Here is a 27345-nt window from a genome sequence, read left to right on the forward strand (position 1 = left end):
ACTGCTTTCCCCAGAACAGATGTGAAGCCTGTAATTCCCTGCACCCTGTTAAAGGAAAATCCTTGGGCTCACTTGGATTGCCAAACAAAGACACCAGCCAGGAATATAGGAGCAAAAGAGCAGCCAGTAGGCCTGATCTTTATTCAAGACTGTTGCAACAGGACTTCCACCCACCCCATAGAAGAAGCAGGAAGTAGTCCTGAAGAAAGAATGGCTCCTTCTCTTATAAATTTTCCCTTTTCCCCATAAACATCTTTGGTGACGCATCATGCACACATCATAGATACATCGTACATATGGGGTATGTATGTATGAGGGAGAGGTCTCTGGCAGAAATCAATTTATCAGGTTTTGCCCCCAACCCTCCCTTGCCCTCTATCTTGCACCCATCAAGTGATACAAAGGAAATATTTAAAAGTTCCTGGTTTTCCCAGTCAGGTAATCACACCTCTTTGTCCTGACCGAAAGCACAGTCCGTTCTTGGATGGTTTGCTATTGTCCGTGTGCTGGCTACCCGTCTGGCACCCATCTGCCTGGATGCCAGTGATTGTCTCTTCTGCAAGAGACTGCTGTGTACAGGATCCCAAGTTGCAGGGATTAGGGCTGTCTTCACCAGTTTTCCCAAGTCCCCCCTTTGGCAGTCCTTTGTTCCCTGAGTAAAATGAAGCTGGGATGGTGTTTTGCTGCACAAGGGAAGATGAATACCATGTAACTTTGAACAAGATACAATGTGGCAAAACTGGTGGGTTTTATGGGGATATTTACAATATTGAATGGTGTTGGTTTGGGGGGATGGTCTGGGGGTGCAGTGTCCCATTCAACTGGAAACAACCTCCCCCCCTAACCTTTATAAAAATTCTGGTAACAGCCCCCTTTAAAAAATGGTGTTACATTAGCTACTTCCTAGTCCTCAGGTATGGTGGTTGTTGCTAGGAATAAGTCACATGTTTTTCTTAGAAGATCAGCAATTTCACATTCAGTTTTTTAGGAACTCTCAGTTGGATGCCATATGCGTCTAGAAATTCATTAATTTGTCAACAAGGCCTAGAACTTTGTCTCTGAGAAAGTTACCGTAGTTCTGGCATAGGAATCTGACCTTTATCTCCTGCAGTAAGGATGCAGAATTCGCAGGCAGGCTGGGCTTCCAGTTTCCGGTTGCCTTAATGGCACAGCTCCCACGACAGCATAGACTGTTGATGAAGCAATAAACAAAGATGAAAGAGGGTAAATATATTTGTAAACTCCCCCCCCCCCCAGAGCCTGGGGGGAGTGAGCTACACTCACAGATTGTCTCAGTACCCGGCTTTTGCTCCTACATGGAGGTGGGAACCAGGGAGACGCTGGGTGCAAAGCACTTCGCCTCTCGGTAACCCCCCAATGTTGCCATTGAGAGCAGTGGTGCTTCTGTTCATTAAAGGATTAATTAGAATTAATGCACAGAAACGTGTTGGTAATGACAGGACAAGATTAGGGACTGCCAAATTGAAACAGTTACAAGGCTGCCCAGATTTAAATTGGAAATATGACTTCATTCAAGCCAAAAAGAAGGTATGTGTTGGGGGGGGGGCAATTGCTTCATTATAAATCTTTTGTTACATCAATGACTCAGCACACCGCACCCCTAAGAATGCCTGACAATGCCAAAAAAATTGTTCTTTAAACCTAATGAAGAAGAAAAGAGATGGGAGTACTAATATGGATCACAATGACAAATGGGACTGTGTGAGTGAAAAATTAATGTTTGGAATAATTACAAAAAGGGCTTGGAGCCTCTGCAGAGTTAATTCTTTCACTTACCCCCTCATTGAGGGGAGGAGGGACTGGACTTGCTGGGGCTCTGGCGTGGCACCATATCATTCTGCTACGAATAATTATAATTAATTGCTTTGAATGGATGTGGAGAGGAGAACTTGGAGGCCTGCAAGGACTTTGGCAGGAAGCTGGGTGACTCCCTGTTTGAAATTGAAAGTGGAATTTTACAGCTGCATCAGAAAAGTTGAGAACAAAGAGAGAGACCTCTCCAGAGTAACTCTGAAGCAACAGATGAGATCAGGAATAATTAATGGGGACATAATATTTGATAAAAGAGCAAAGGAACAATTGATGGAAATTAAAACCTCATACAGGAAGAAGATAGGAGAACTTCATTTGTGAATTTACAAATTACTATATGTGTTAATGCGAACTGAAGTTAATCATTGTAGCTGTAGTATAAGGGGTTTTATCAAGAATGGATTGTATTTATGAGGATCACAGAGCCTTCCTCCGAGGCTTCTATCTCCTTTCTCCGTGAGCCTGGGCAGCCCCTGAGTTGTTGGTTCTTTGGTGGTGGTGGGGAAGCGGTGCGGTAGGTCAGGCGTGGAAGGCGGAGAAGGAGGGCCGAGAGCGGCAGCAAGGCTCAGCAGCCCAATGCCTCCCTTCCCATCAGAGCAGCCCCAATCCCATTCCTACCTGCGTGCAAGCAGGAGGGGGTGGGGATCCCTCAGCTGGGAAGGGAGGCTTCCCGTTTCCTGAGAGATCCCTGCCCCCTCCTCATAGAATCATAGAATCATAGAGTTGGAAGAGACCACAAGGGCCATCGAGTCCAACCCCCTGCCAAGCAGGAAACACCATCAGAGCACTCCTGACATATGGTTGTCAAGCCTCTGCTTAAAGACCTCCAAAGAAGGAGACTCCACCACACTCCTTGGCAGCAAATTCCACTGTCAAACAGCTCTTACTGTCAGGAAGTTCTTCCGAATGTTTAGGTGGAATCTTTTTTCTTGCACGCAAGCTCTGATAGACAGTGTGAAGCCTCCCTTCACAGCTGAGATCCCCGCCCCACTCCTGCTTGCACACAAGGAGGAGTTGGGAGGCTGCTCCGATAGGCAGCATGAAGCCTCTCTTCACAGCTGAGTTGCTGGCGTCAGGGAAGGTGGAGGCAGCCTGGAAGCTGCATCTTAGAGCCCCTGCATCACCATCATATGGGGACTTCTGAGCAGCTCCTGAAGCCAGCAAGAGCCAACTGCTCTGGGCTGCTGAGACTGCTGCTGCTGCATTTCCCAGGGACATTTGATGAAATCCAGGGACATTCTGGGGATGGAATTTGTCCGAGGACTTATTCGCAAATCTGGGGACTGTCCCCGGGAAACGGGGACGTCTGGTGACCCTACCTTAAGGGCCAGCTGAGCTCATACATCCCAGCTAAGTCACTGAAATCAGTGCTCTCATTCCACCCGCCACCCCCCGCGACTCAGAAGCTCAATTGGCTTCAACTAAAAGTAGAGCATTTTTAGTGTCCCTGAATTGCAGGAGTGTTGGACTAGACAACCCCTGGGATCCCTTCCAACTCCACAATTCTTTGGTTCTATGGTCCCATGTTGTGGAATACTCTTCCAGCAGAGATTCTGCAGGCCATTTTAGCTGCTAGCTTTCAGGCATCTCTTAAAGATTTTTATGCCAAAAGAGCAAATTATTAAGTTGTTTAAACTTTTTCAAGAAGTCAGTCATTTTTATAATTATTTTCTAGTTTTTACGGTATTTGATGTTTGGTTGTATTTGATATTTCATATGAAGGTGTGGTCTTTAAATATTTGTATAAACAAATAAGTACATTATTAATCTCCTTTTTGTCCCTTAGCACGCTTTTGTCACCCAAAGGTCCAGCTAGTTTCCTGCTTCTAATTTATCTAAAGTTTTTTGTTTTGTTTTTTGTTTTACTGTTGATCTTAATATTTTTAGCGTTGTGCTTCTCAGATTTTTGTCCTTGTTACTGTTGCATCTCTTATTCTCTGCAATTACCTGCAGTTCTTTTGTTCTCATTTGGACAAGACTTCCGTTTTCCTAAAGGAAGCTTTGTTGCCTCTAATAGCATCCTTTCGTGTTCTTTCACTGCGTGGAGGCACCTCCCATCTTAGACCCAAAACTGAAGGTTTAGATAGGACTAGATATATCGGAAGGGGAAATGATTAGATAGTGTTGAATGTAACTTGTTCCCTGCTCCGCAAAGGCTGCCAAGCCATTGCCTTCTGTAAGTCAACATAAGCCGTGCATATGGCTTCTGTAAGTCAACTTAAGCTGCGTAGTTAAGCAGGGCATATGGGGATCCTGTTTGAAAAGGAAGCTTACTTGGAAGACTAACTTGTGGATCCTGAATTGCAAATCACTGGTACTGTTCATTGAACAATGCTTGACATTCAAGTGAGCAATGAAATATTGCCTAGTCAACTTAACTTACCAGCCTTGCATTATCTGACCCATGCCAATTGTTCTGTGTGATGTGCAATATGATTACTGTAGACCCCCACAAACAACAACAACAACAACAACATATACTCTTTGGTAAGATTTCATTGCAGCAAAGAGTGTATTCCAATAAGGTAAATATCCAGAAACACACAATATATTTTTTCCAGACAAACAGAGCCAATAGAAATTAAAATGCATGGGAAGACTACAGAAGTGGAATGAAAAAGAGGTGCTCTTGTTGGAGAAAATCAGTTAGACACACAAGATGGCACATCAGGACGTCGAGTTTGAACAATTTTGGGCTTGGGTGAATTGTTTGGGTCTCCCTCTTCTGCTGCATCCGTGTCACAGACATGCACCACGACACTTGGGGTGGACTCTGTACCTGCGTGCAGCTCGTATTTCTCACCTGCAAGCAAAGACAAACATTTAGACTAAATGCTATTTAGCATCATAGAGCCCCACTAGAATACATTACTGCTCAACTGGACAGTCAAGAGGGGCGTCACGGTTACAGTGTTGGAATAAGACCTAGGAGACCAGGGTTCAAATCCCCACTGAGCCATGGAGCTCATTGTGTGACCTTGGATCAGTCACTGCCTCTCAGCCTAACCCACCTCACAGGGTTGTTGTGGGAATTAAATGAGGAGGGTGAGAATCAAATGAAAAGGTAGGATATAAATGCAAAAATGGCATGAATGGATTTTGGACATTGACTCAAGACCTTCATGATGCCACTATTGTTTAAGTATCCCATTTGGGACACAAACTGTAATTGAACATGCCGTTGCCTAACCTCTCCCCAGGGGGCAGTGTGTGATTGTTTAGTTTGTGGAGGAGCATTTTGCACGAATGTGCCTACCATATTTGACTGTAAACTGGCAACCAGTTCAAGTGGCCTTTGTGCTGTTCCACGTACGTGCGTTTTCTCCTTCACTGTAAAAGTCTTTAGAAGAGAGAGTGCGCTTGGGCAACACGAGAGATGCCTGCTCTGTGTACCTGCTGCGCAATACTAGGTTGCCCTTTGTACTTTATCGTATGACTTTCTGCACAAGCAGAGATCATTCCCAAACAGAAAAAGAAAGAGGCAGCTCTCAGTGTAGCAGATGGGAGGAAACTTGATTAGCAAGCTTTGCCGACAGTGTCTATAAATCTATCCTCCTGATGAGTTTTATCGCAGTGCCTATATTAAATTGGAAATTAAAGAATATCTTGGGATTCCGATCTACTAATTCATGTGTAATAAAACATTAATGGGCTTGTTGACAAGATAAAATACAAAGGGAGAAATTACAAGTGCTTATTTGCCTGCAGGCATCAGTTGATTTGAGATAACTGTTGGTCAGCTCCAAGGCCTTGGTGGTCATTGCCTTTTGCTCTGCAACAAAGGTCCACACACGCACAGCAAATTGTTTGAGTCTTTCGACATAGTTGTCTACCCCCAAGATACAGTACCTTTATACTGAGATTCATTTTGTTTTAACAGTTGTAATCCTATCCCTATTTACCTGAGAGAAAGCCCCAATGAATTCAACAGGACTTAACTTCTAAATAGAAAGGGTTAGGATTGCTCTGCAAGTTGGTTCATTACCTGGCCATCACATCCTCTTAGTTGTTAATTAAGCACACAAACACCTATCTATTTGAGGATATGTCATAGAATACAGTAGATGGGAAGAAAGGTGGCCAGATGTTTCTTAGCAGAAAGAATTGTGCCCTCCTCCAGAACACAACAGCCCATCTCCTCAACTTCTCCAGTGGTTATTCAGACAGCAGCCATGAGCTGATCTTATACATAGATCACTGGGCTGCTTGCTGAAGGTGTTTAGCATGGTTGCATTGCTCCATTTATTTGTGTGGGTGCATGGAAGGATTCCAGAAGAGGCACAGCTAATCATAAAAGATCCTGCTGGCAGTTCTAGTCACAATCATGCCATGCAACAGAGTACAGAACATGGTGCCTCAAAACCTGAGCTTTTGGGGGTTTTTAAGCCACCTTTCTAGTTGTCCTTGGTTGTGAAAAAATGTGGATATAGGCATAGGCGCAGACTCCATGGGGCCTGAGGGGGCCCGAGCCCCCTCAAAAATTCGTTTGGGGGGGCTCCGCCCCCCCAATAATTTAAGAAAATTATTAGTTATATTATGCTTTGTAAAATCACAAAATTATGTTGGTATTTTTTATTTTCCTTGTTTGACGATAGTTACCTTTTAAAATACATTCAGTAATGAGTTAAAACAAAGCCACTCCCGATCTAGAGAGGGGGTGGGGTTGCGGGCTCTTGATCCATCAACAATCTCACGGGGCTGGCGTCAGCCCCGCGAGAAGCGGGGATTCCCCCTAGTTCATTAATATTCACCGCCCACGGCGGCAGCCAATCGGCTGCCGCAAAGGGCAGGCCCTCACAGGTTCACTTAAGGTCGGGGCAGCCCGGGGCTCGCCCCTTTCGTTCCCCCAGCAGCAGCGGTTTGGAGGTCTTGGGGCCCCCCAATATTTTTTATAAGTCGGTATGGGCCCCCGCCCCCCCCCCCCAATATTTTTTATAAGTCGGCGCCCCTGGATATATGTAGAAATGCTATAGATCTCAGACCAAGTCGAGGTCTCATGGAGAAATACGGTCAGTGGTTACTTCTCTTGAAAACTGCAGCATGCAACCATACATCACGTTTTTCATTTAGATAAGAAAAACTCATGAAATGCAAGTATTAAGTTCTGTGATGCTGTACATGTTTCAGTTTCAGAACTACTCTCAGAACAAGAAGTAGGAAAACTCATGTCCTTGGAGCACACAGAAAATGTCCTCAAGCTGAAACTGAAGCTATCCATATAGATTTATTACAATACCTACCCAAGATTTGCACACAAGTGATTAAAAAGAGAACTTTGGTGAACTTAACGATAGAATTTAGGTATTCATGTCTCTATTGGCTCAGTTCATCTTCTCTTCTTAAACTCAAATACCTGAAATTTCAGAATACCTACCTGATTCCCATTTAGAAACTGCATAAAGGAGGTCATAGTTAGCAGCAGGTGTTGCATCGTTCATTGGGTGCCAACCTACAGGAGGAGAGGCTGGAGGAGAGATAAGAAACTGCTTTGATGGCTGGGGTGGAGCCAAATGCAGTTTGTCCCCTTCGATCTCAGAACTCCGGACCTTTACATGGATGAAAGAAAGAGTCTCACTAAAGAAGAGAAGACAGCGCTTTGGCAATATGTGCTAGCAATGCAGTATATACTGCCATTTTCAGAATATCATTGATATTGAATTTTGCTGGGCTGCTACCAACTGAGTTTGTTGGCACCCAATGACCATTAAGTGGAGCCACTTTTCAGAAGTTCATTGCATAAAATGTGGGGGGGGGGGGAGGAATGGAAACCCCACATTTTGGGATAAGTCTCTCTGGAAGCTGAGAAATGTAGTAGTGAGATGTTGTCCAGTTTGTCCCACTGTCCTTTTTTACTTCTTTCTACATGTCTGATCCCTTCCAGACACCTCCCTTATCTGCCCATCATTTCCCCCTGTCTCTGTCCTGAATGCAAACAGGAGCCTAGGATTTTCTTTGGTTATCCTATACTCCAGTTATGGCAGCTGGAAGGTATTGGATCAAGATTAAGTCCTACTGTGGTCTTGAAGATACACTGACATATGATTCTAGTTAAGTCAGCATAACATTATACAAGAGTAATTTCATAATAATAAATGATAAAATAATTCACTTATTATTTCTTTCCCTCTCTCTTCAGCCAATATGCCCATGAACCGTTTACAACGTGAAAAATAAAACAGTACAATATAAACATAGAAATGTAAAGCACAATAATGAACATTGACTGAAAGCAGTACGATCCAACACTTGCGCTCCCTTGGTGCACTTTTGGTGCACTCCCTGCACCAAAACGGTTCTCCACCAGAGATGAATCATGGTTAAAAAGATTTCTGTTATGGTTGGTATCTGAAGAGATGGGAAATAGGTGGTAGACTTCTAGCAGTCACTGGGTTGTGTGTTTAACTATAAGTTTAACCATCACCCCCAGTTGTGTCAAGGTTTCTGTGTATTAAATGTTCATTTAATAAATATTTTTCAAGGCTTTGGAGGTGAAATATTTATTAAAAGATAGGTGTGCATGCTTGAATCTACTATAGAGAAAATTAAACCTTCTTAGTAGGGATTAAAGGGATTTTTAAAATCCTTTCTTTAAATAAGAATTACTTATAAGATCTTGAAGACATTTATGCAATAGTGCACTTTATTTACCTCAGTTATACAGCTACATTATGTTTAAATCTTATGTAGAGAGTTTCTACATCATGAACTGCAATGACTATACTCCTGCAGCCTTACTACTTACACTCTTGAACTCTTCAAAATACTTGGAATGTAATGAAAAACATTATGATTAACATGGATACCAGTTAATTTACAACATAAGCAAAAATATGTACCTCATCACTCTTGGCTGTTATTGTTGATGTTGTTTTTCTATGGAACAAAATCTGAATAAGGTGTATATGAAAAAGCAGCTTCATATTGTTCTAAGACTTCATTTCTGCAAGTCAAAATTTATTAAAACACCAATAGAATATTCTAGGTGTGATTCAATATGCTTGTGCTAAACATTCCATTCAGCACCCCAAGCAAGCACCCAGCAACGCTGTGCACTGCACTTTCACAGGAAACCTGCAAGTTTCAGTTGTTCAAAGGTGAATACAGAGAGCAATCTTATACATGCATGCCAAGTTCAATGGAGCGCAATCTTAAGGATGCAACCCAAAACATGCCTACTCAGAACTAAGGCCTACTGAATCCAACAGGGCCTGCTGCTGGGTAAGTGAGTGTAGCCAATTCCTTGACCTGATTATGTGTGGTCTCACATGTTCATATTCAAATTGGTTGTCAGGGGTAGAATGTGAAAGAATAAGGTTGCATGTGTGCGCGCGCACACACACCATGACCCTCACAGATTATATGAGACTCTGTTGCCAATCTACTATTGCGCAGCATGAAACAAACGTAACTAAAACATATGAGCTCATCCACAGACTACATACCAGCTCAAAAAAACATGTAACATAAACAATATGTAGTGTATTATCAAGGGACTAAATATTTGTAAAGTCTTTACACAGGTTAAGTACACTAGGAAGGCTGGAATTAGTTCTTTGCTATATGAGAAGCTGCAGCATCATGCCAGATGTCTTGAAACTCAACCATTATCTACTGAGAAACCATGTTTTGCTGGTGAGAGGAACATAGACCACTCAACCAAATAATGCACTGATTGTCTTGGTCCAAACTACCCAGCTTTGGGTGGTGGCATTTTTGTTTTGTTCTGTTTTGCTTTGCTTTGCATCTTAGCAAACCTACCCTCTCATGCTTTTTATCCAAATTCATTTCACATTCATTCTCATTAGTTTGTGGAGTGGTTAGGAATTTTTGCTTCAAGCGAGTATTAATCCTTGCTTCCCAGTGCATCCTTCCATCATTTTCCTTATTGAGTTTGCTTCACAAGAGCTCCAAATCAACTTTAATTGCACAGCCTGAAGAAGGGGTGGACTGTACTCAGCGGCGTAGCATGGGTTGTCAGCACCCGGGGCAAGGCAAGTAATTTGCGCCCCCTAACCCGAGGCAAGGCAAGTAATTTGCGCCCCCTAATCCGGGGCAAGGCAAGTAGTTTGCGCCCCTAACCCCTAACCTGCCGCCGCTGCCAGCTTCTTCTTGCTGCTGCCTGGGCTGGTCGGATGTGGTTCTCTCCCGCGCTCAGCGCTGCGCTGGGCGGCCGCTGCACTGTCCCTCCCCCAGATAGTCCCTCCCTCGCTCTCTCTCCGCTCCGCTCCGCAACGCACGCCTGGCACCCTCCCCCTCCACAGTGGGCGGCGACCCCGCAGCTCGGATCGGATTCGCACAGCCAGCACTGCAGTGAGAGAGAGTGAGTGAGCCAGGTAGGGGCAGAGAGCTGCGAGTGCGAGCGCGCGCCCCCCAAATGTTGCGCCCGGTGCGGCTGGCCCCCCCTGCACCCCCCATGCTACGCCACTGACTGTACTAATTCCTTTCGTAATCTGGCACCCTGTGCCAGGCCAAAGTTTGGTGCCCCCAAATGGATCTTCTCAATTTTGTGGTCCCCTCATCTTAGTGCTCTGTGCAGGGGAACCCCCTGCATCTCCCTAAATCCAGCACTGTCTGAATTTCCCAGTGTGTGGCCAAATCCCACTTAGAATCATAGAATCATAGAGTTGGAAGAGACCACAAGGGCCATCGAGTGCAACCCCCTGCCAAGCAGGAAACACCATCAGAGCACTCCTGACATATGGTTGTCAAGCCTCTGCTTAAAGACCTCCAAAGAAGGAGACTCCACCACACTCCTGGGCAGCAAATTCCACTGTCAAACAGCTCTTACTGTCAGGAAGTTCTCCCTGATGTTTAGGTGGAATCTTCTTTCTTGTAGATTGGAACCATTGCTCCATGTCCGCTTCTCTGGAGCAGCAGAAAACAACCTTTCTCCCTCCTCTATGTGACATCCTTTTATATATTTGAACATGGCTATCATATCACCCCTTAACCTCCTCTTCTCCAGGCTAAACATGCCCAGCTCCCTTAGCCGTTCCTCATAAGGCATCGTTTCCAGGCCTTTGACCATTTTGGTTGCCCTCCTCTGGACACGTTCCAGTTTGTCAGTGTCCTTCTTGAACTGTGGTGCCCAGAACTGGACACAGTACTCCAGGTGAGGTCTGACCAGAGCAGAATACAGTGGCACTATTACTTCCCTTGATCTAGATGCTATACTCCCATTGATGCAGCCCAGAATTGCATTGGCTTTTTTGGCTGCCGCGTCACACTGTTGGCTCATGTCAAGTTTGTGGTCAACCAAGACTCCTAGATCCTTTTCACATGTACTGCTCTCAAGCCAGGTGTCCCCCATCTTGTATTTGTGCCTCTCATTTTTTTTGCCCAAGTGCAATACTTTACATTTCTCCCTGTTAAAGTTCATCTTGTTTGTTTTGGCCCAGTTCTCTAATCTGTCAAGGTCGTTTTGAAGTGTGATCCTGTCCTCTGGGGTGTTAGCCACCCCTCCCAGTTTAGTGTCATCTGCAAATTTGATCAGGATGCCCTTGAGTCCATCATCCAAGTCGTTGATAAAGATGTTGGAAAGAGCAACACCCTGGAAGGGCCCAAGCTTCTTTCCTTCCTACTCCAACCTTGTCTCTTTTCCTTTTGTGTTATGTCTCTTAGATTGTGAGCCTGTGGGCAGGGGCTGTCTTCTCAGTGATATTTATGAGCTGCTCTGGGAGCCTTTTCCCACAGTACAGTGGGATGAAAAAGCATTGCTCGGCCCAGACACAGAGGTCCAGCTCTGAGGGCCTGCTGGCAGTTCCCTCACTGCGCGAACCAGGCAGAGAGCCTTCTGGCCATTGGCTCTCTCCCTGTGGAACACCCTCCCGTTTGATGTCAAGGAAATAACTGTATGACTTTTAGAAGACACCTGAAGGAAGCCCTGTATAGGGAAGCTTTTTAATGTTTGATGTTTTACTGTGTTTAAAATATTTTGTTGGGAGCTGCCCAAAGTGGCTTGAACTTACTGTTTAGCCCTGCAGATTACCCCACTGTTATTATCATTATTGCATTATTCTTATTTGCAACAGATACTACTGAACAGAATTCAACATATGATATATACATGTGAAGCATGTTCATCCTGGAGACTGTCAGCTGCATCCCATCGCTGACAGAGGGAGAGACAGGAGGAGGTAATTAGGCAGGAATGCAGAATGAGAGAGGAGCAGCCTAGTTGCAGTAGATGCCTGAGCTCCAAGAACATGGAGAAGGAAGGGGGAAGTTCAAGGGGGAAGACACTGACTGACAGTTTAAGCTCTGACTCAGAGGGAGGGCCATCGGAAATAGCCCATCCCATGACGCGCAGGCAAGCAAGAATTAATGAGAGGTGTGAACAGGAAAGGAAGCAAAAGTGGGGCTTTAAATGGGGGAAGAGGAAGGGGCAGAACTCAGACCCGGCAGCAGCTAATTTGGAAGCAGATGCTGAGTGACTGAGCTCCAGAGTGATTTGTGTGTTTTGAGCAATAAACTTGAGTTCATTGCTGTCGGAGTTGTCTTGCTTCTGTGTAGGAGAGACCCAACCATTACAGAGACATTGCAAAGTATAGTTTTAACTTCTTCCCTCAGAACAGTGTTTCATGAAGTTCTGTTCTGGCATGGACAGCTGATTTGGGGTTCTTAAAGAAAAATTCAACCTCAGTTGGCTACATACTCCCCTTGGCTAGCATATTAGAAGCAGCTAAAAGGCAGACTCTTCAAATTTTCTGTATTGTTCCCACCACCTACCAGCACAGTTAAGGGTGTCCTAGACTCATTCATTGTGACGTCTTTCACACAATAAAAGCATTTACATGAATATAGCAAAATTCATGCTTCCAGCCACTGGCACAAAGCTGCAGTCAGTGCAGCCAAAGCCTTCATGAAAGAAGTGCCTGTTTAGGTGGTATCTGGTCACAAGTAACTAATGGAAGAAAAAAAGAAGATCATGCTGTTGATAATCTTCAGATTCCAATTCTCTAAATTGGAAGAGAATTTAATTCAAGCCAAAGGGAGACATATATTAAAGATTTACAACCTCCTCCTCAATTGGGAAGTAAAAGGGGAGGAGCTGAAAGCTGTCATGATAAGCTGGGCCCAAGATATTGGACACAATATATACATGAATGAATGGGAAAGACTGTGGAAAGAGGACATCAGATTCACCGCATGTTATAATATTAAGAAAAAATGTGATGAAGATGTTATACAGATGGTACCTAACCCCAGCCAAACTGACCGAGATGTATAAGAACAGTTCAGAGGTTTGTTGGAGGTGTAAAAATGGGGTAGGAACATTTATGCACATGTGGTGGGGGTGTAAGAGAATAAGAGAATTCTAGGATAGTATATATAATGAACTTTAAAAGATACTCAAACTCTCATTCAAAAAAAAAAAAAAACTCTGAGGCCTTCCTATTAGGAATTATGTTTATAGAAATCAAGAGAAATCTTAGATCTCTTTTCATGTACGCAACCACAGTGGCTAGGATTTTAATAGCAAAGAATTGGAAAAGTGATAACATCCCCACAAAAACTGACTGGCAAGCAAAAATGATAGAATATTTACAACTAGCAAGGATGACAGGGAGATTAAGAGGAAATTCAGTACAGAAAGTTAATAAAGATTGGATAATGTTTAAAGAAAATAGAGGTGTATTTCAAGACCTGATCCATTTCCAAATTAATGCTGGTGACCAAGAACTGAAATGACACTATGATAAATTTACTATTTTATTTTTTTAAAATTTGACATATATGTTCCCTCACATCCAAAAAGAAATTGTTGGTCAATGCAAGGCTATTATCAAAGATGACCTAATAGAAGATGCAAAGAAGGCGTCTGCTGTCAGCATACTGACTGATGAGGCAGCTATCAATATATCAGGGAAGGAGAAGTTGTCCATTGGCTTGCGCTTCTTTGAACAACAAGAAAATAGAGTTTGTGGGTTTTGTAGAGCTCCCTGTCCTTGATGCCATTAAAATTGCAACAGCGATAGACAAGTTCATAGAATAGAATCATAGAATCATAGAGTTGGAAGAGACCACAAGGGCCATCAAGTCCAACCCCCTGCCAAGCAGGAAACACCATCAGAGCACTCCTGGAGTTCCTGGAGGGAGAAGGACCGGGAGAAATGTGTAGGCCAGAGTTACGACGGGTGTTCAGCTATGGCTGGCCAGGTCGGCGGCATGCAAATAATTTTAAGAAAAAAGTATGAGAAAGCCATGTTTTTCCATTATGCATCTCACAAACTGAATCTTGTAGTGAATGACTTGAACAAATGGAGCAGGTGAACAGCATTCACCGGTTGGCCTCTGTTATTTTCTCCCACTGATAGGGAACCCACATAAGGACTCTTTCCGGACTCTAGGATACCCCATATGGGAAAAGGAGCAGTTTTTTCTTCTAACAGAGTGCACGTTCATAAGCAAAATACCCCAAATCTCTCATGGGTGGCTGGGGGCTTGGACACGCATGTGGGTTCAGACACATACTGTAACAGTACTAAAAGCAATAATTATTACTTGATGGGTCTTTTTATTACATTTTTATGTGGTTGCACATCTCCCCAGATGCACAAACTTGTTTGCATTTTTGTATTTACTGCTCCAGTAAGCTTTATATGAGAAGTGTTTCCATGTCCCAGCAGGGCTGATTGTGGTATAAACAGAACAAAAGATTAGGGTATTGATCAGATCAGATCAATTAAATTTTCCATAGTTTCTTGTGCAGTCATGTATTGCCTTTACAGAGGTCACAAGCTCTTTTGCCCCACACATTGCAAAGAAAATTAAACCTTGCTATGGGAGCTAAAATTCAGAATAAACATATCAAACTAAAAACAAAGCAAGCTTTCAACTACAGGCACGTTAATTGTAGTGCCATTTATATTAATGGGTGGAGGCCCTCAAGATAATGCAGACATTACATTAGAAGAAAGGATGGCCAAAATGCAAGTGGCTCATTCTGATTTCCTACCTCAGGCATATTATTATTATTATTATTATTATTATTATTATTATTATTATTATGAAGAAGAAGAAGAGTGATACTGTAGTTTCTAAATAGTGAAGACACTTCCACTCTGGCTGGATACAAGATTTGGAAACAGGGAAGCAGAGCCAGGCCTGTTTATTTTGAAAAATGGAGCCTTCGTGGAAAGCAATCTATTGCCTGCATTGTGCTTCTTCATTTATTTATTTATCTTATTTATTGTATTTATTGTATTATTTATTTCATAACATTTATTGTAGAGGACCTCAAAGCAGTTTACAAAAGATAAAATAGTAAAATCAAGAAATATTCACAAACATAATTTAAAACATACAAAAGTTAAAATATTAAAACTGATTAAAATTACCTCAATTTCCTAAGCATCTGAGTAGGCTTGTCTAAAGAAGAATGTCTAAAGAAGAAGCAGGTACCAAAAGGAGGGCAGGGAATACGCCTGCGTGATGTCAAAGGCAGGGAGTTCCAGCCTAGCTGCTGCCTCACGAAATGATTGAGTTTTTACAAATGTGGAATGGGGATTATGTATCACCTGCAGTAGCACCAATTCTGCCGACTGAAGCAGTAAAATGGACACAATGTAAAATGGAGGCAATCCCACAACCAAAGAATTACAGAGCACCAAAGAACCTGGACAAACTTGCAGAGCCAGATCTCATCCCTGTTTTTGCACTCTGCTTCTCCACCCCAAAGGAAGCCCAAAGCAACATACAGAAACAGATGCTCTAGCAAAAGGCAAATGCTATGAAACAATAATCAATGCAGTTAATGATCAATACAAATGCCAAAAAACAATCAGTAAGTAACAGGGGGAAATAAAATAACCCTGCTCCAGCAGTCCATGAACAAAACCATTTGGCTGTAAAGTAAAATTAGACACATCTACCTGAGAGACAGCTGAAGCCAAGGGAAGAGCAAGCCACAACTAACTAATGCAGTAAAAAACCGCGATACAGTGGACCACAACAAAACAAAGCTTTCTAATGTCAAACTTGCCTTCTCATCACAGTTTAATACATTGTCAAAAAACACCTGGAGGCAGCCCACCCTACTCTCATGTCCGACAGATGTGCCTCTGTGAGGGGTTGTGTCTGCATAGCACAGTCTGGAGCAGGCTCAGGAGGGGCCAGCGACACGGGTGCTCCAGGCTGTGGGGGAAGCCATTGGCCAGGCTTGATGTTCCAGGCAAAAGGAGAGAGAAAGGAAAGGGGGCGGGGGGGGGGGGGAGAAAATGGAAGGGATGTGTGGATGTGAGTGTGGAGGGGGGGATGACATCCAATTCTTCAGCCCACATTGTTTTAGAGGGGAAAAGAAAGAAACAGTGTGAGGCAGTCATTTTAAGGTATGTGTTTGTGTGTTACTGAGACACTTAACTTGAACTCTGCACATGCCCTGGAACAGGGGCAACCAATGTGCCTCCTTCCAGATGTTGTTGGACAGTTCCCATCGTCCTTGACCATTTGGGCTGGGGTTGATGGGAGTGGGGGTCCTGCAACACCTGGAGGGGCCCACACTGGCTCACCCTGCCTTGGAGTTTGGCCGGGCTCTGCTTGTTACTAGTCTCAGAACTGCGGCTCAGATTCAACTGGAAAGTTTTAAAGAGACAGATTCTAAACTTCATGCTTCCTCTGCTGTGGCATCTTGTAACCAAGCAACTCTTTTAGCTGCCGTAAGATCTGCTTTGGCAGCTGCCAAAGTTTAAGCCAAATTTCTACTTCTGTTGTACATAATGTGATTAGTACATAAGATTTTTGAATATCATTTTTTGTAATTATTGTTAATTGTTTTTATCCTCTGTTGTACGCTATGGTGAAAATATTAAAGACTGACTTACAGACTCCCTGTACCGTGCAGCACCCACAGGATGTGAATATGCCAACAACGTTTTTCTTTTTGCCTCTTCTTCCATCACAAAATGTGGGATGTGGGGCACAACATATGCTACATTAAGGATTCATTTACATATTTACCTTTTTGGCCCAAAGAGGTGAACAGTATATCAATTCAAAGAAGGGTGCAATAAAAGTACAATAAATGCAGTGACAATCTTCAAAATAATATAAAATAGTAAAAATCACAAGATACCCCATAGTGGTCTACTTACTCCAAATACGATGGTGACCACCCACCGGGGGGGGGGGCTGTCACACTCACTCATGCCCTCAGCCCTGTGTCGCCTCTCGCTGCATCCAGGACGCTTCATTGGTCCAAATTATGCCATTTGCAACTATTCTTTAAATGAAGGCTTTTCTCGCTGCCTTTTAAAATTATACATTTTCACAAAATTGATCTTTATTTTTAGGATTGCTTTTTTGGCAGCTCAAGAAAAAAAGGGAAATTATATTTAAGTTGATCATGGTTCAATCGCCAGGGTTAAACAGAAAACCTAGCCCTTTACAATTGATAATTTTTAGTCAACGTTATGGGTTTTTCCAAGTGAGTGCTCCAGGCGCTTAGAACAGTTGGCATACTGGAAGAAAATCCAGAGAACCCACTCTCCTGGACTCACATGGCATTTACTATTCATTTCGTTATCATGCTGTCCAAAAAATGCAGAGTAACCAAAGATAATTTTGTTTATGCTAAAAGACTGGTAAATAAAGAACAAGGACATTTTGCTAAGAAATCAGCTTTCCATTAAGATGCAAAAAAATTTTGTTACTCTCACAAAGGTAATTCAAAAGCTATGTTTTTAAAAGCTCATACTAAGGAACAGCCCCATATTCTCTTCATATAAACAGACCTAGGCGCTCCAGTTGTTGTGCTTGGAATGCCAGCATCTTATCTGCTTTATTGCAGCCCTTCAGTAACTCCCATTGCCCTCCGCCCCCTCTCCCCGGAGGGGCAGGTCCATACCTTCACATCTTGGATGGTAAAAAGGTCCAGAGCGCAGGCAGCCAGAGAGGCGGCCGCACAGTCCATGCCCCCCTCCCCCGGTGTCAGTCTGGAAGGAGCTTCGCAGCCTCGGAGCTGATGCCTCCTAATTGCTCCGGACGCTCCTCCAGGACTAAAGGCAGCGGCTTTAAAGTGGAGGAAACACAGATGCAAATTCTCGCCTGAGCTGTTTCTAGTCTCCAACACAACTTCCAGCTATGCAAGCGCTGCTGTTCCATTTCGCATTGCAATTACATCACCACAAGGACTGACACAAGCTAACTCACCCCCAACTCGCACGTTTTATCAATTCCAGGCAGCACACTGAAGCAAACAGAATATGATTATAATAAACCCAGACTAAATCAATGTAGGCAGCACAGGCTGGCAACGGAATCATCATAGTTTGTGTTGGCAAAACATGAACGTCCTCCAAGGCATTTTGCTTTTCTGGATACTCACTAGAACCCTCAGCCATTGTTAAAAGCCAACATCCCATCTTTTGTCCCAGCCACAACCTGTGATGCAGCAATGCTGCTACTGATCCCCCTTTGATAGGGTTGTCAGTTGCCACCACTTTCCTTCAACATAATTCCTGTGTCTTTAATAGCTGCATGAAATTCAGCAATTTCCCCCTCCCTCCCATGCTTGGAACATATTCATCTCCCTGCAACATAGCAATTAAAGTTGAACCAGAATTAATGGTGGCAGAATAATGGTACACAGAAGACAAATCTCCATAAGCGTTTGGGAATGCTTTCATGTCCTGATGACCTAATTAAATGGATCCCATGCACAGACCCCACGAGTCCTCCCTAACCCTCTTCCAGGTTCCCTTCCAGGTGGCCAACATGGCTGACCAGGAGAATCTGAAAGAGCCAGTGGTGACAGATGAGAGCTCCTCAGCAATATGGTTGGAAGGTCCTACGATAATGCCAAAAGTTTCTCTGCTATCATGGAGAATAAGAGAGGTGGGCATTGCACTGAATGCTTATAAAGCAGGGCCATGCCTCAGATCAATTACCCTCTTCTACAAACTTGCCCCCAGGAAGTTGCTACTGCAAAAGACAGGCTCACCTCAGACCAGGCAGGCTCCTGTCACAGGCTGCTCTGGGACTCAGGGCAGAGGAAACCATCAGCTCAGGGAGACAACATGAGCTACTACCTGGATGCCTTCCCGGACGGCCATGTAGCCCATGTAGCTCTGTAGTCTCAGGTTGAGGCCGGGCACTTGCAACAGGACCAGCCGCTCTGTACAGCTTGCAACAGATACAAAGGACGCCACTCCACTCACTCCTTTTTCTTCCTTACTTCCACTTTGCACACCTGCCCTTCTTCTTCCCCCTGGTCGGTTTGCCAGGCAGTCTCTGAAGAGTTCCTGAGAGGTGGGCCTTTCCAGGGATGTGGGTCTGCCATCTTTACTCTGCTTCTGTATGTTCCAATTGAGCGTTTTCTTCTCCCCTCCTCGCCTGAGCCTGCACTGGATGTGGCAATGTAATGGCAGCGTATCTCTGATCCTGGTGTTATAGAAGTATAGGATTGCTCTGTATGTTGTGGCCAAATCCAGTACTTTCTAGGCTAGAAAACATTAATTTTCACAGCAAATAAACAGCAGTGTTTATATCCAGTCATGTACTTCCATCATAAATTTTACTGAATTGATGACTGAGCCTTTTCATAGCCTGTCTCTAGTCTTGAAAAAAAACAACAACCAACCCAGCTCCTCTAGAAATACTAGGAATTTAATTATTAGGTTTTAGGATTTACAGTAGAATATAGGATATTTCATACAAACACACACACACACATGCTACAGGCTTTGTCTTTTGAAAGTAAGACTCATTTGACTTGCAAAGTCCATCATTCTATACCTTAGTTGCCCTTGAATTTGGTAATAGAATGAATGGTAAACGTTCAGCTTTCTTATAGCACAGAAATGTCTGTCAGAATGTGCCTGGTTGTCCTCAAAGCCTTTTGACCAATGGGATTAAAAATAAAATGCAAACTGAGAAGTAGCTCAGGGGAGATGGGTTCAATTGTTCTCTTTCATGCTCCGTAATGCTGATGTTGCACTTAGGAGCACAAAGATTTTGTTTCGGCAGCATCAGCAAAATGAATCTGACACTATAAAACTGAAGTGTAGATTCCTGTTTCTTTTGCTTAGGCTACAGCACAGACACCATGGAGCACACATCATTACTGAACCGCCCTTCAATTGGAGCCTGAAAAAGAACTAAAAACTAAAAAGCATTTCAAACTTTGAGTAGAACACACACAATAAAAAAGAAATTATGACATGTTTTCCTAAGGTGCCACTGGACAATTTTTTATTCAAAGCAATACTGTTTATGGTCCTGTAAAAATAAGGCTAAACTGTAAAATTCCTGCAGAAGTATTTTATTTTGAGAGAGAACAATAGACTAACATAAGAAACTGCATACTAAAAGTTGTGACATCCAGCTTTGTTAAATCAGCATTTAGTTTTAACACTCTTTTATATCAGCAGTGATCGTCCTAATGTTCTGACTTAATCACAGTTCCCTTGTTAGTATTCCAACAAACTGCCTCTGGCTTTACATACTTTTTTTTCTTTTTTAAAAAAATAATATTTATTAACAATTTAAACACTACAAAGAACAAAAACAATACAATACAACACAAAAACACTACACAACACCAACACATTTAAGCAAAACAAAAAAAACACGATTTAAAACACATCAAATAGTTTCAGTATCATATCTTTCATTCACTTATTTCCGCGACCTCCTCACACCTCCCTTTTTGTATTCCACTTCTATTAACTGTTTCAGCAATTCCTTTCCATCTTTCTCTGTTTTCTATCCTACTGGCTTTACATACTTTGCCTGAGTGCTGTGTTGTGGTTAAGAAACAGCCCTGCCTGTTTCATTTTGTTTATTAATTCACTACTGTACATGAATGTGCTCACATGAAATCCTTTCCCAGATCCATAAACCTTGGAGGTTCTTTCACTAAACTGCTGCTGGACACTTTTGATGTTCAACACCTTTGGTTCCCCTCCCTTCGGTGGCTCTGCAGAAAAACACAATGCCTTACTAGACTGGCAACATGAAAACAAAGCAGGGGAAGCAGGTTGGTGTCGTCTCCCATGCAACTGTAGTGCTGGTGGACTGAGCTAGCTTGACAGCTGCTGGGAAGAACAAAACACCAGCACCACCATTTAGCCTGAGCTACTGTAAATTGCTTGTTGTCAGTGCACTGATGGGCCATTGTTCCTTTTGACTTGCATGAAAACAATTTGTGGATCTGTTTTTTGTCCATGAATATGATTTGTAGTTCTTGGGCAACATGTACACACATATTTTTGTACACTTAAGTAGAATACTATTCCAAGATGGCTGAATATGGTTAGTTTCATTGGATCCCATGTAGAAGAGCTCCCCTCTGCCCCCATCCAGCACAAATGTTATTCCACTTGCTGGCCTACATACTATAGTATTGTCTGTTTGAAATAGTATTTGAATAGTATGAAGTAATTTATTTTGTTTTTGGAAAAATAAGCTGAAGTCAAGACAAGGATGTTGGGTGTAACCACAATTTGAATCTGATGCAACATTCTTCTTAAATGCTGCTAGATTTTGCAATGAAGGGGAATCTCTAAAGGGTTGACTCAATAGTTTAATCAGTTGTTTGCTTGGTACTTATTTATCTAATTGTGTCCATGTGTTTAAATGAAATATATTTGGAAGTTCTGCAAATCATTTTATTATTTTCTTGTCCATTTCTTTAGCCATGTCATCCCCATTTATATCTGTCAATGCAACTATTCTTCAGCTTTAGGTGATTATTCTGTTAAATATTCAAGTACTGGTACCATCAGAACATCCTTGCAGACTTTTTCCTGCATCAAGTCTCAGTTTTCCTTATTTTAATGACTTGTTATATAAAATATTTCAGTCAGCTGTTCCATCAGTAAAATGATTTCCAGATAATCTGGGCATGATAAAATCCAAACTCTGCCTTTAGTTTTCCTGCTCAGTGACCAAATCTGGTGGTGTTCCATTTTCAATTTTGAGGAAACTGATGGACTGGTGACTTTAAAGTTTTCCATGTTCTGGAGATAAAGGTATACTGGTGTGTGTGTGTGTGTGTGTGCGCGTAATCTGTTCTACCTCAATCCATTTCCATACTTGTCATGTTTCACAGCCACAAAGCTGCTGTGCAGATATCTGCCAAATTAAACTTCCTTATTTGAAGTAGTTGCATAGGTAGGTCAGATGGTAGACTTTGGGGATGGGGCACCAGCTACCACAGTATTGTTCCAATCTAAAAAGAGAAACATGTTCCTAAATGTTGTGTGTGTTACTTCCACACACTACTTACGTGTTGCTTGTGGCTTTAATGTACCTGCGGTTAAAAAAAATGTAATTGTAAAAAACTAAGTGGAATGCTTTCTATCTGGAACATACATGGTTGTGGTGTGTGTGTGTATTCCTGTCAGATTCTTAGTGGTACAGAGTGGTACTGAGTACTGAGTATGGCTGTGCAGTTTTCTGCAACTTGAGATGCTGCATAGCAGCATCATGCCCTTGAAAGGGCTTGGAATACCGCTGCCCTCAGCTGCTTGAGACCTTACTTTGTCATTCAGCCCTGCGTAAGAGGCACAGGTAGGAGATGCTCTAGCCTCAGGGGAGGAGAGCACAGCTTCCTGCCAAGTTAGCACAACCTGGCCAGCTCAAGGGAGGCAGACTATCCCATTGGTAAATTGCTGCTCCCTTCTGGGTGGACATTCTGCTGGTCCCTCTCAGCTATGCCAAAATGTGTACATGAAGAGCAAGTTCAAGAGAACAAAGTGTCACTTAACTTCTACAAAGATGCTTAAGAGTGGGCTGTAAGAAACTTGATTCTTGAAGAAAGAGATCCAGATGGGCAGAATGCTCACAGAGAACTCTGTTTGGCTGAGAGAAATCATTTGCCCTCAGTTAACTCGCTTGGTTGTGGGGGTTTCTAATTCAGTGTTTTTCAACCACTGTTCTGCGGCACACTAGTGTGCCGCGAGATGTTGCCTGGTGTGCCGTGGGAAAAATTGAAAAATTCGAAAGATTTTTTTTTTAAAAAAAGTCAACTTTTCGCCCACTAGGCGGGCACCGGACTGTGTCCTGGGTATGGGGTGGGTGGGGTTTTTGACCCCACCCTCGGCCAGCAGGGGCGCCGACTGGCACTCCTCAGGGGGACACCCTCCACTTTTCTGATGTCTGGGCTGTGATTGGTCCAGACTCCAGCCTGGACCTATCACAGTAGGACATCATCTTCCGACTTCCTACCAGCAGACCTAGTTCATGTGTTGGATGATGTTGTGTGCATGGTAAACTTTGTAAAGTCACGACCCGTGAAAAGTCGCATATTTGCAGCTTTGTGTGAGGAGATGGGAGCGAAGCATAAAACCTTGCTGTTTCATACGGAGGTCCGGTGGTTGTCACGTGGCAAGGTCTTGGTTCGTGTGTATGAGCTGCGGGAGAAACTTAAAGTGTTTCTGACAAATGAGAGGTCAGATTACGCAAAGCTGCTTGCAAGTGATGAGTGGTGTGCAAGGCTGGCATACCTGGCAGATATATTTCATCATCTGAATGAACTGAACACACGAATGCAAGGCCGAAATGAAAACCTGCTTACAAGTACAGATAAAATAAATAGATTCCGTTCAAAGGTGCAACTCTGGCATCAACACGTGGAAAGTGGCAATCTTGAAATGTTCACACTCACCAAGCAATGGCAAGGTGTTCACACTGCTGCACTGTGTGAGATAATAGTTAAACATTTAAAAACTCTCGAGGAGAAGTTGTCATTTTATTTCTCTTCAGTCTCCACTGAATGCCTTGACTGGGTTAGGGACCCTTATAGCTCAGCATCAGTTGGTGGAAAGGACATGACTTTACAGGAGCAGGAGGAACTAACTGAACTGAGACAAAATCGTGGTTTCAAGCTAAGATTTGCTGATCTACCTTTGAACAGTTTTTGGTTGGATACTGCCAAGGAGTTCCCCCTTCTGGCAAACAAAGCTATTTTGACATTGCTCCCATTTTCCACTACATATCTGTGTGAGATGAGCTTTTCAAGCATGATTGCTATAAAAACTAAATACAGAGAGAGACTGAGAGCTGTTGACGAAGAGCTACATGTGTCTCTTTTTCGATTCCAGCCAGAATATCAGCTTTGTGTTCAGCCAAACAGGCCCAGGTTGCGCACTGAATAAAGTATTTTATAATTTTTTATATTTCTGTTTACTTACTATTTCATAATAAAGTAATTATAAAATACTTTCTTTGTGTTTATTTGATTCCTATTCAAGAGAATCACTTTATATATAGTCAATATAGGCACAGAGTTAATTTTTTTAACATTTTCTAATGGTGGTGTGCCTCGTGATTTTTTTCATGAAACAAGTGTGCCTTTGCCCAAAAAAGGTTGAAAAACACTGTTCTAATTAACTGGGTATTTCAATGACGATAAAATGTGTCTACTTAAAAGAAGTTGGCAGTTCTCTGGATAGCCAAGCCTAAAACTGGAAGTATAATTGGCATCCTATAAAAACAATTGAAGTGGATTGAAGTGGATTGTGTGGTATATTTAAACCTCTGATGATCAAAGGTGGTAACAGAGAATGCAGGACACATTGGAATGGAGCCGATCCGGGGGGGCTGCTAGGGGCGCCTTGGAAGATGGCGGATATTAACATCTATCCAGCCCACACGAGGTAATTAGTCTGATTATGGGGAGTAAATCAGTCTCCCTTCATCTCTCCAGGGGGGAGAGATGCAGTTTTCACCCGCTGTTGCCATAAATCACCCCCGAGTTCGGAAGAAGGAGGGGGTGAGGCACTGGGTGCACAATTCTCGGCTCGCCTCGGAACTCCTCCAAAGCTGCCTCCAGGTGCAAAACTAGTTGCGTTACTTAAAAGGAAAAAATTGGTGAAAGATAACGCACATGCTTCAAGAGAGGCAGGAGGTTCTTATCTGCTAACAATTTTACCACTGAAATGAAGAAGACTGAGATGGAAGATTACATCAACGTACAACAGACATGGTATGTGGAATGGAATGCGACGGAACTAAAAGGAGGGAAATGACTTATTATTATTTTTGCTCTATGTGATTAACTAATAACCCTCCCTCTTAGAAGATCCGTCACAGCAACTAATTGCAAATGAATCATAGAATCATAGAATCATAGAGTTGGAAGAGACCACAAGGGCCATCGAGTCCAACCCCCTGCCAAGCAGGAACTAAATGGGACTAAATATGAATTGTGGGGGAATAATTTGAACTTAAAGGTTTTACTCTGTGAAGGATCTGGAAAGAAGAAGGGCTCTCTTGTGACGCAGTAAGAATGGAGATTTGATACGAGACCTGTGTTGCAGAGGTTTGGTCTTGGGGAGGGCGAGCCGAAGATTTATTACTTACAAGGAGATTGTGATCTGGAAGGGGCAGCCCTCCTGGAAAACAACTAATTTACGATGCAACAGGTCAGGAAAGTTAAAGAGCGAGCTTTTAGATTGTATTTCATCGGAATGACAAAATGGCGATTGCTTGCTCGAGCGGAAATGTCTGGATTATTGGATGAGAGTGATTTACGAGAGAGCAGTACAAAGCCCACACAGAAACACAAATAAGACTGTTTTTTTTCCCAACCCACTTGCGGAGCAACTCGGAGGTGAATGAAAAGGAAAATGAGGAATGACAAGGATTGAGAAGACGGGACTGGAAATATCATTCTTAAAATGAAAGAAGCACAAATATTCGAGGATTGGACTCTTGCCGATCGAGAAGCATGGGTACCCCCCACAAAAATTTTTAATTTGGAAAACAATTGGATTACATGGTATGTATTGTTATAATTTGGATTAATTGATTTGATGTGTTTAATTTGGTAATATGAAACTTAATAAAAATTATTTTAAAAAAAAATTTAAAAAGGAATGGAGCCGATCCACCGGGCATTCCGGGGTTTGGGCTAGATGCCCCTGGGGTCCCTTCCAATTCTGATTCTCAGTCTGACAGTTAAGGAATCGGGATGGTCACCAATGCTCAGCTTCATATCCTCAGCTTATACTGAATTCGGCATGGTCCCTCAGGCTGCTGTGTCCCCACCAAGTGGAGAAGGCTCTGCAAAAACAGAAAAGAAGTTACAAGCAGACACTTCAGATGATAATACAAGTGATAATATAAGTGCAATTGAAACAAGAATTTTACCAACAATTAAGTATATTTCCCCCCCCCCCAAAAAAAAATGTTCATTATTTTGAGCCAGAATCGGTCTCCAAAGCAGTTTAGAATTAAACTCTCTGGGCAAGTCTCACATAGCCAGTCCTGTCAACAGAGGCCCTAGTAAGTAAGTAATTTTATTTACGGCCATAGGCCCATACAGGTAAAAACGACACATAAATAACAACTTGTGCACGTGGGGAAAACAGCCACTAAAGCACCACTATAACAATAAAATACTATAGAATAGAATGGCATACTACGCCTTAGTTAGCTTGTAGTGCTCCTTGGCGTCACTTTTGGGTAAGGACAGCGACCAGGAACCTTGCCACTTTCAGGGTCGTATGAGAATCCTTATCCTGCAAGATTTGGGCAAGGTGGAATTTTGGTGGGGTGCCCTCTAGTTTCTGTATGATTGATCCCAACAAATTTGCCCGTGGCACATTAAACAGGGGGCAAGTGAACATAATGTGCTGGAGCGACTCCAGTGTCTCCTTATCACATTCGCACATGGCGGGGGCTTGGCCCTTTGAGAATCTATGTCTCAGGACGTTGGAGGGAAAAACGTTGAACCTCGCTTTGGTGAAGGCCAGTCTATGGGCAACAGTCGAAAGGGAGGAGAGGTATGATGGAACGCAGTAAGTTAATGTGATACCAATGTTCTGAGGCGAACAAACACCTCCCCCCAGCATATAATTTCGCTGTAGATCGATGTCATCCAGTCTTTGGCGGATCAGTCTTTGAGCAGTAATTTGGTCTAGTTTTAGGGAATCTGAAGGAGAGATTCCATAACTCAGGAGTTTGGCATGAATTCTACTAGTCCAAGGGCTAGAGAATTCATCTCGCCATAAGCATTGGACAAGGTAGTGATTTAGTAGTCTATGCCACAATGATAACCAATAATTGAAGACTTGCTTCCACAGGCAAGTTTCTAAGGATGCGATCTTCAATTCTAGTCGCATGGCTGCGTTGCTTACGCACAGAGGGAGCATAAGGAGCCGACGTAGGAATTGATTTTGCAGTGTCTTGAGAGGAACAAGATCTGTCATCACAGCCCAAAGCGGGGCAGCATAAGCAAGCATGGCAACCACTTTTGCCTTGAACACCTTTAGGGCCGAGGGAACGTGCAAAGCTCCATCCGAAAAAAAGAATCGGAGGAGCGCATATGACAGAGTTTTGGCCTTGTTAAGTAGGTGTTGAATTTGAGCTTTCCACCCCAAATTGTATTGAAAAATAACTCCTAGGTATTGAAATTTTAGAACTTGCTCTATTTTTGCTCCACCAAGCTTCCATTCATATAATCTCCGGCTTCTGGAGAAAATCAGAATCTTGGATTTAACATGGTTGATGGTTAACTGGTTGAGTTGACAATACGTGGCAAAGATCTTCAGAGCTCTGATTAGTCCA

The 27345-nt window shown here is 43.0% G+C and overlaps 1 protein-coding gene across 6 annotated transcripts in view; it reads right to left on the reverse strand.

Moving 5' to 3' along the window:
- Positions 1-4311: 4311 nt before the first annotated feature.
- Positions 4312-27345, reverse strand: part of CYP39A1 (cytochrome P450 family 39 subfamily A member 1) — a 65009-nt gene continuing 41975 nt past the window's right edge. For 3 of the 6 annotated variants that reach the window (XM_079969940.1, XM_079969939.1, XM_079969937.1), the window contains one exon: positions 23531-25839. In XM_079969940.1, coding sequence (XP_079826066.1) covers positions 25768-25839 — 72 coding nt within the window. In that variant the 3' untranslated portion in view covers positions 23531-25767. Of the gene's footprint in view, positions 4637-7207; positions 7380-23530; positions 25840-27345 lie in introns of those variants that run through there. The other 3 variants (XM_079969938.1, XM_079969936.1, XR_013837020.1) reach the window with 2 other exon arrangements.

The sequence above is a fragment of the Podarcis cretensis genome, assembly GCF_951804945.1.
Source record: "Podarcis cretensis genome assembly, chromosome: 3".
In the NCBI taxonomy this organism is placed as follows: Eukaryota; Metazoa; Chordata; class Lepidosauria; order Squamata; family Lacertidae; genus Podarcis; species Podarcis cretensis.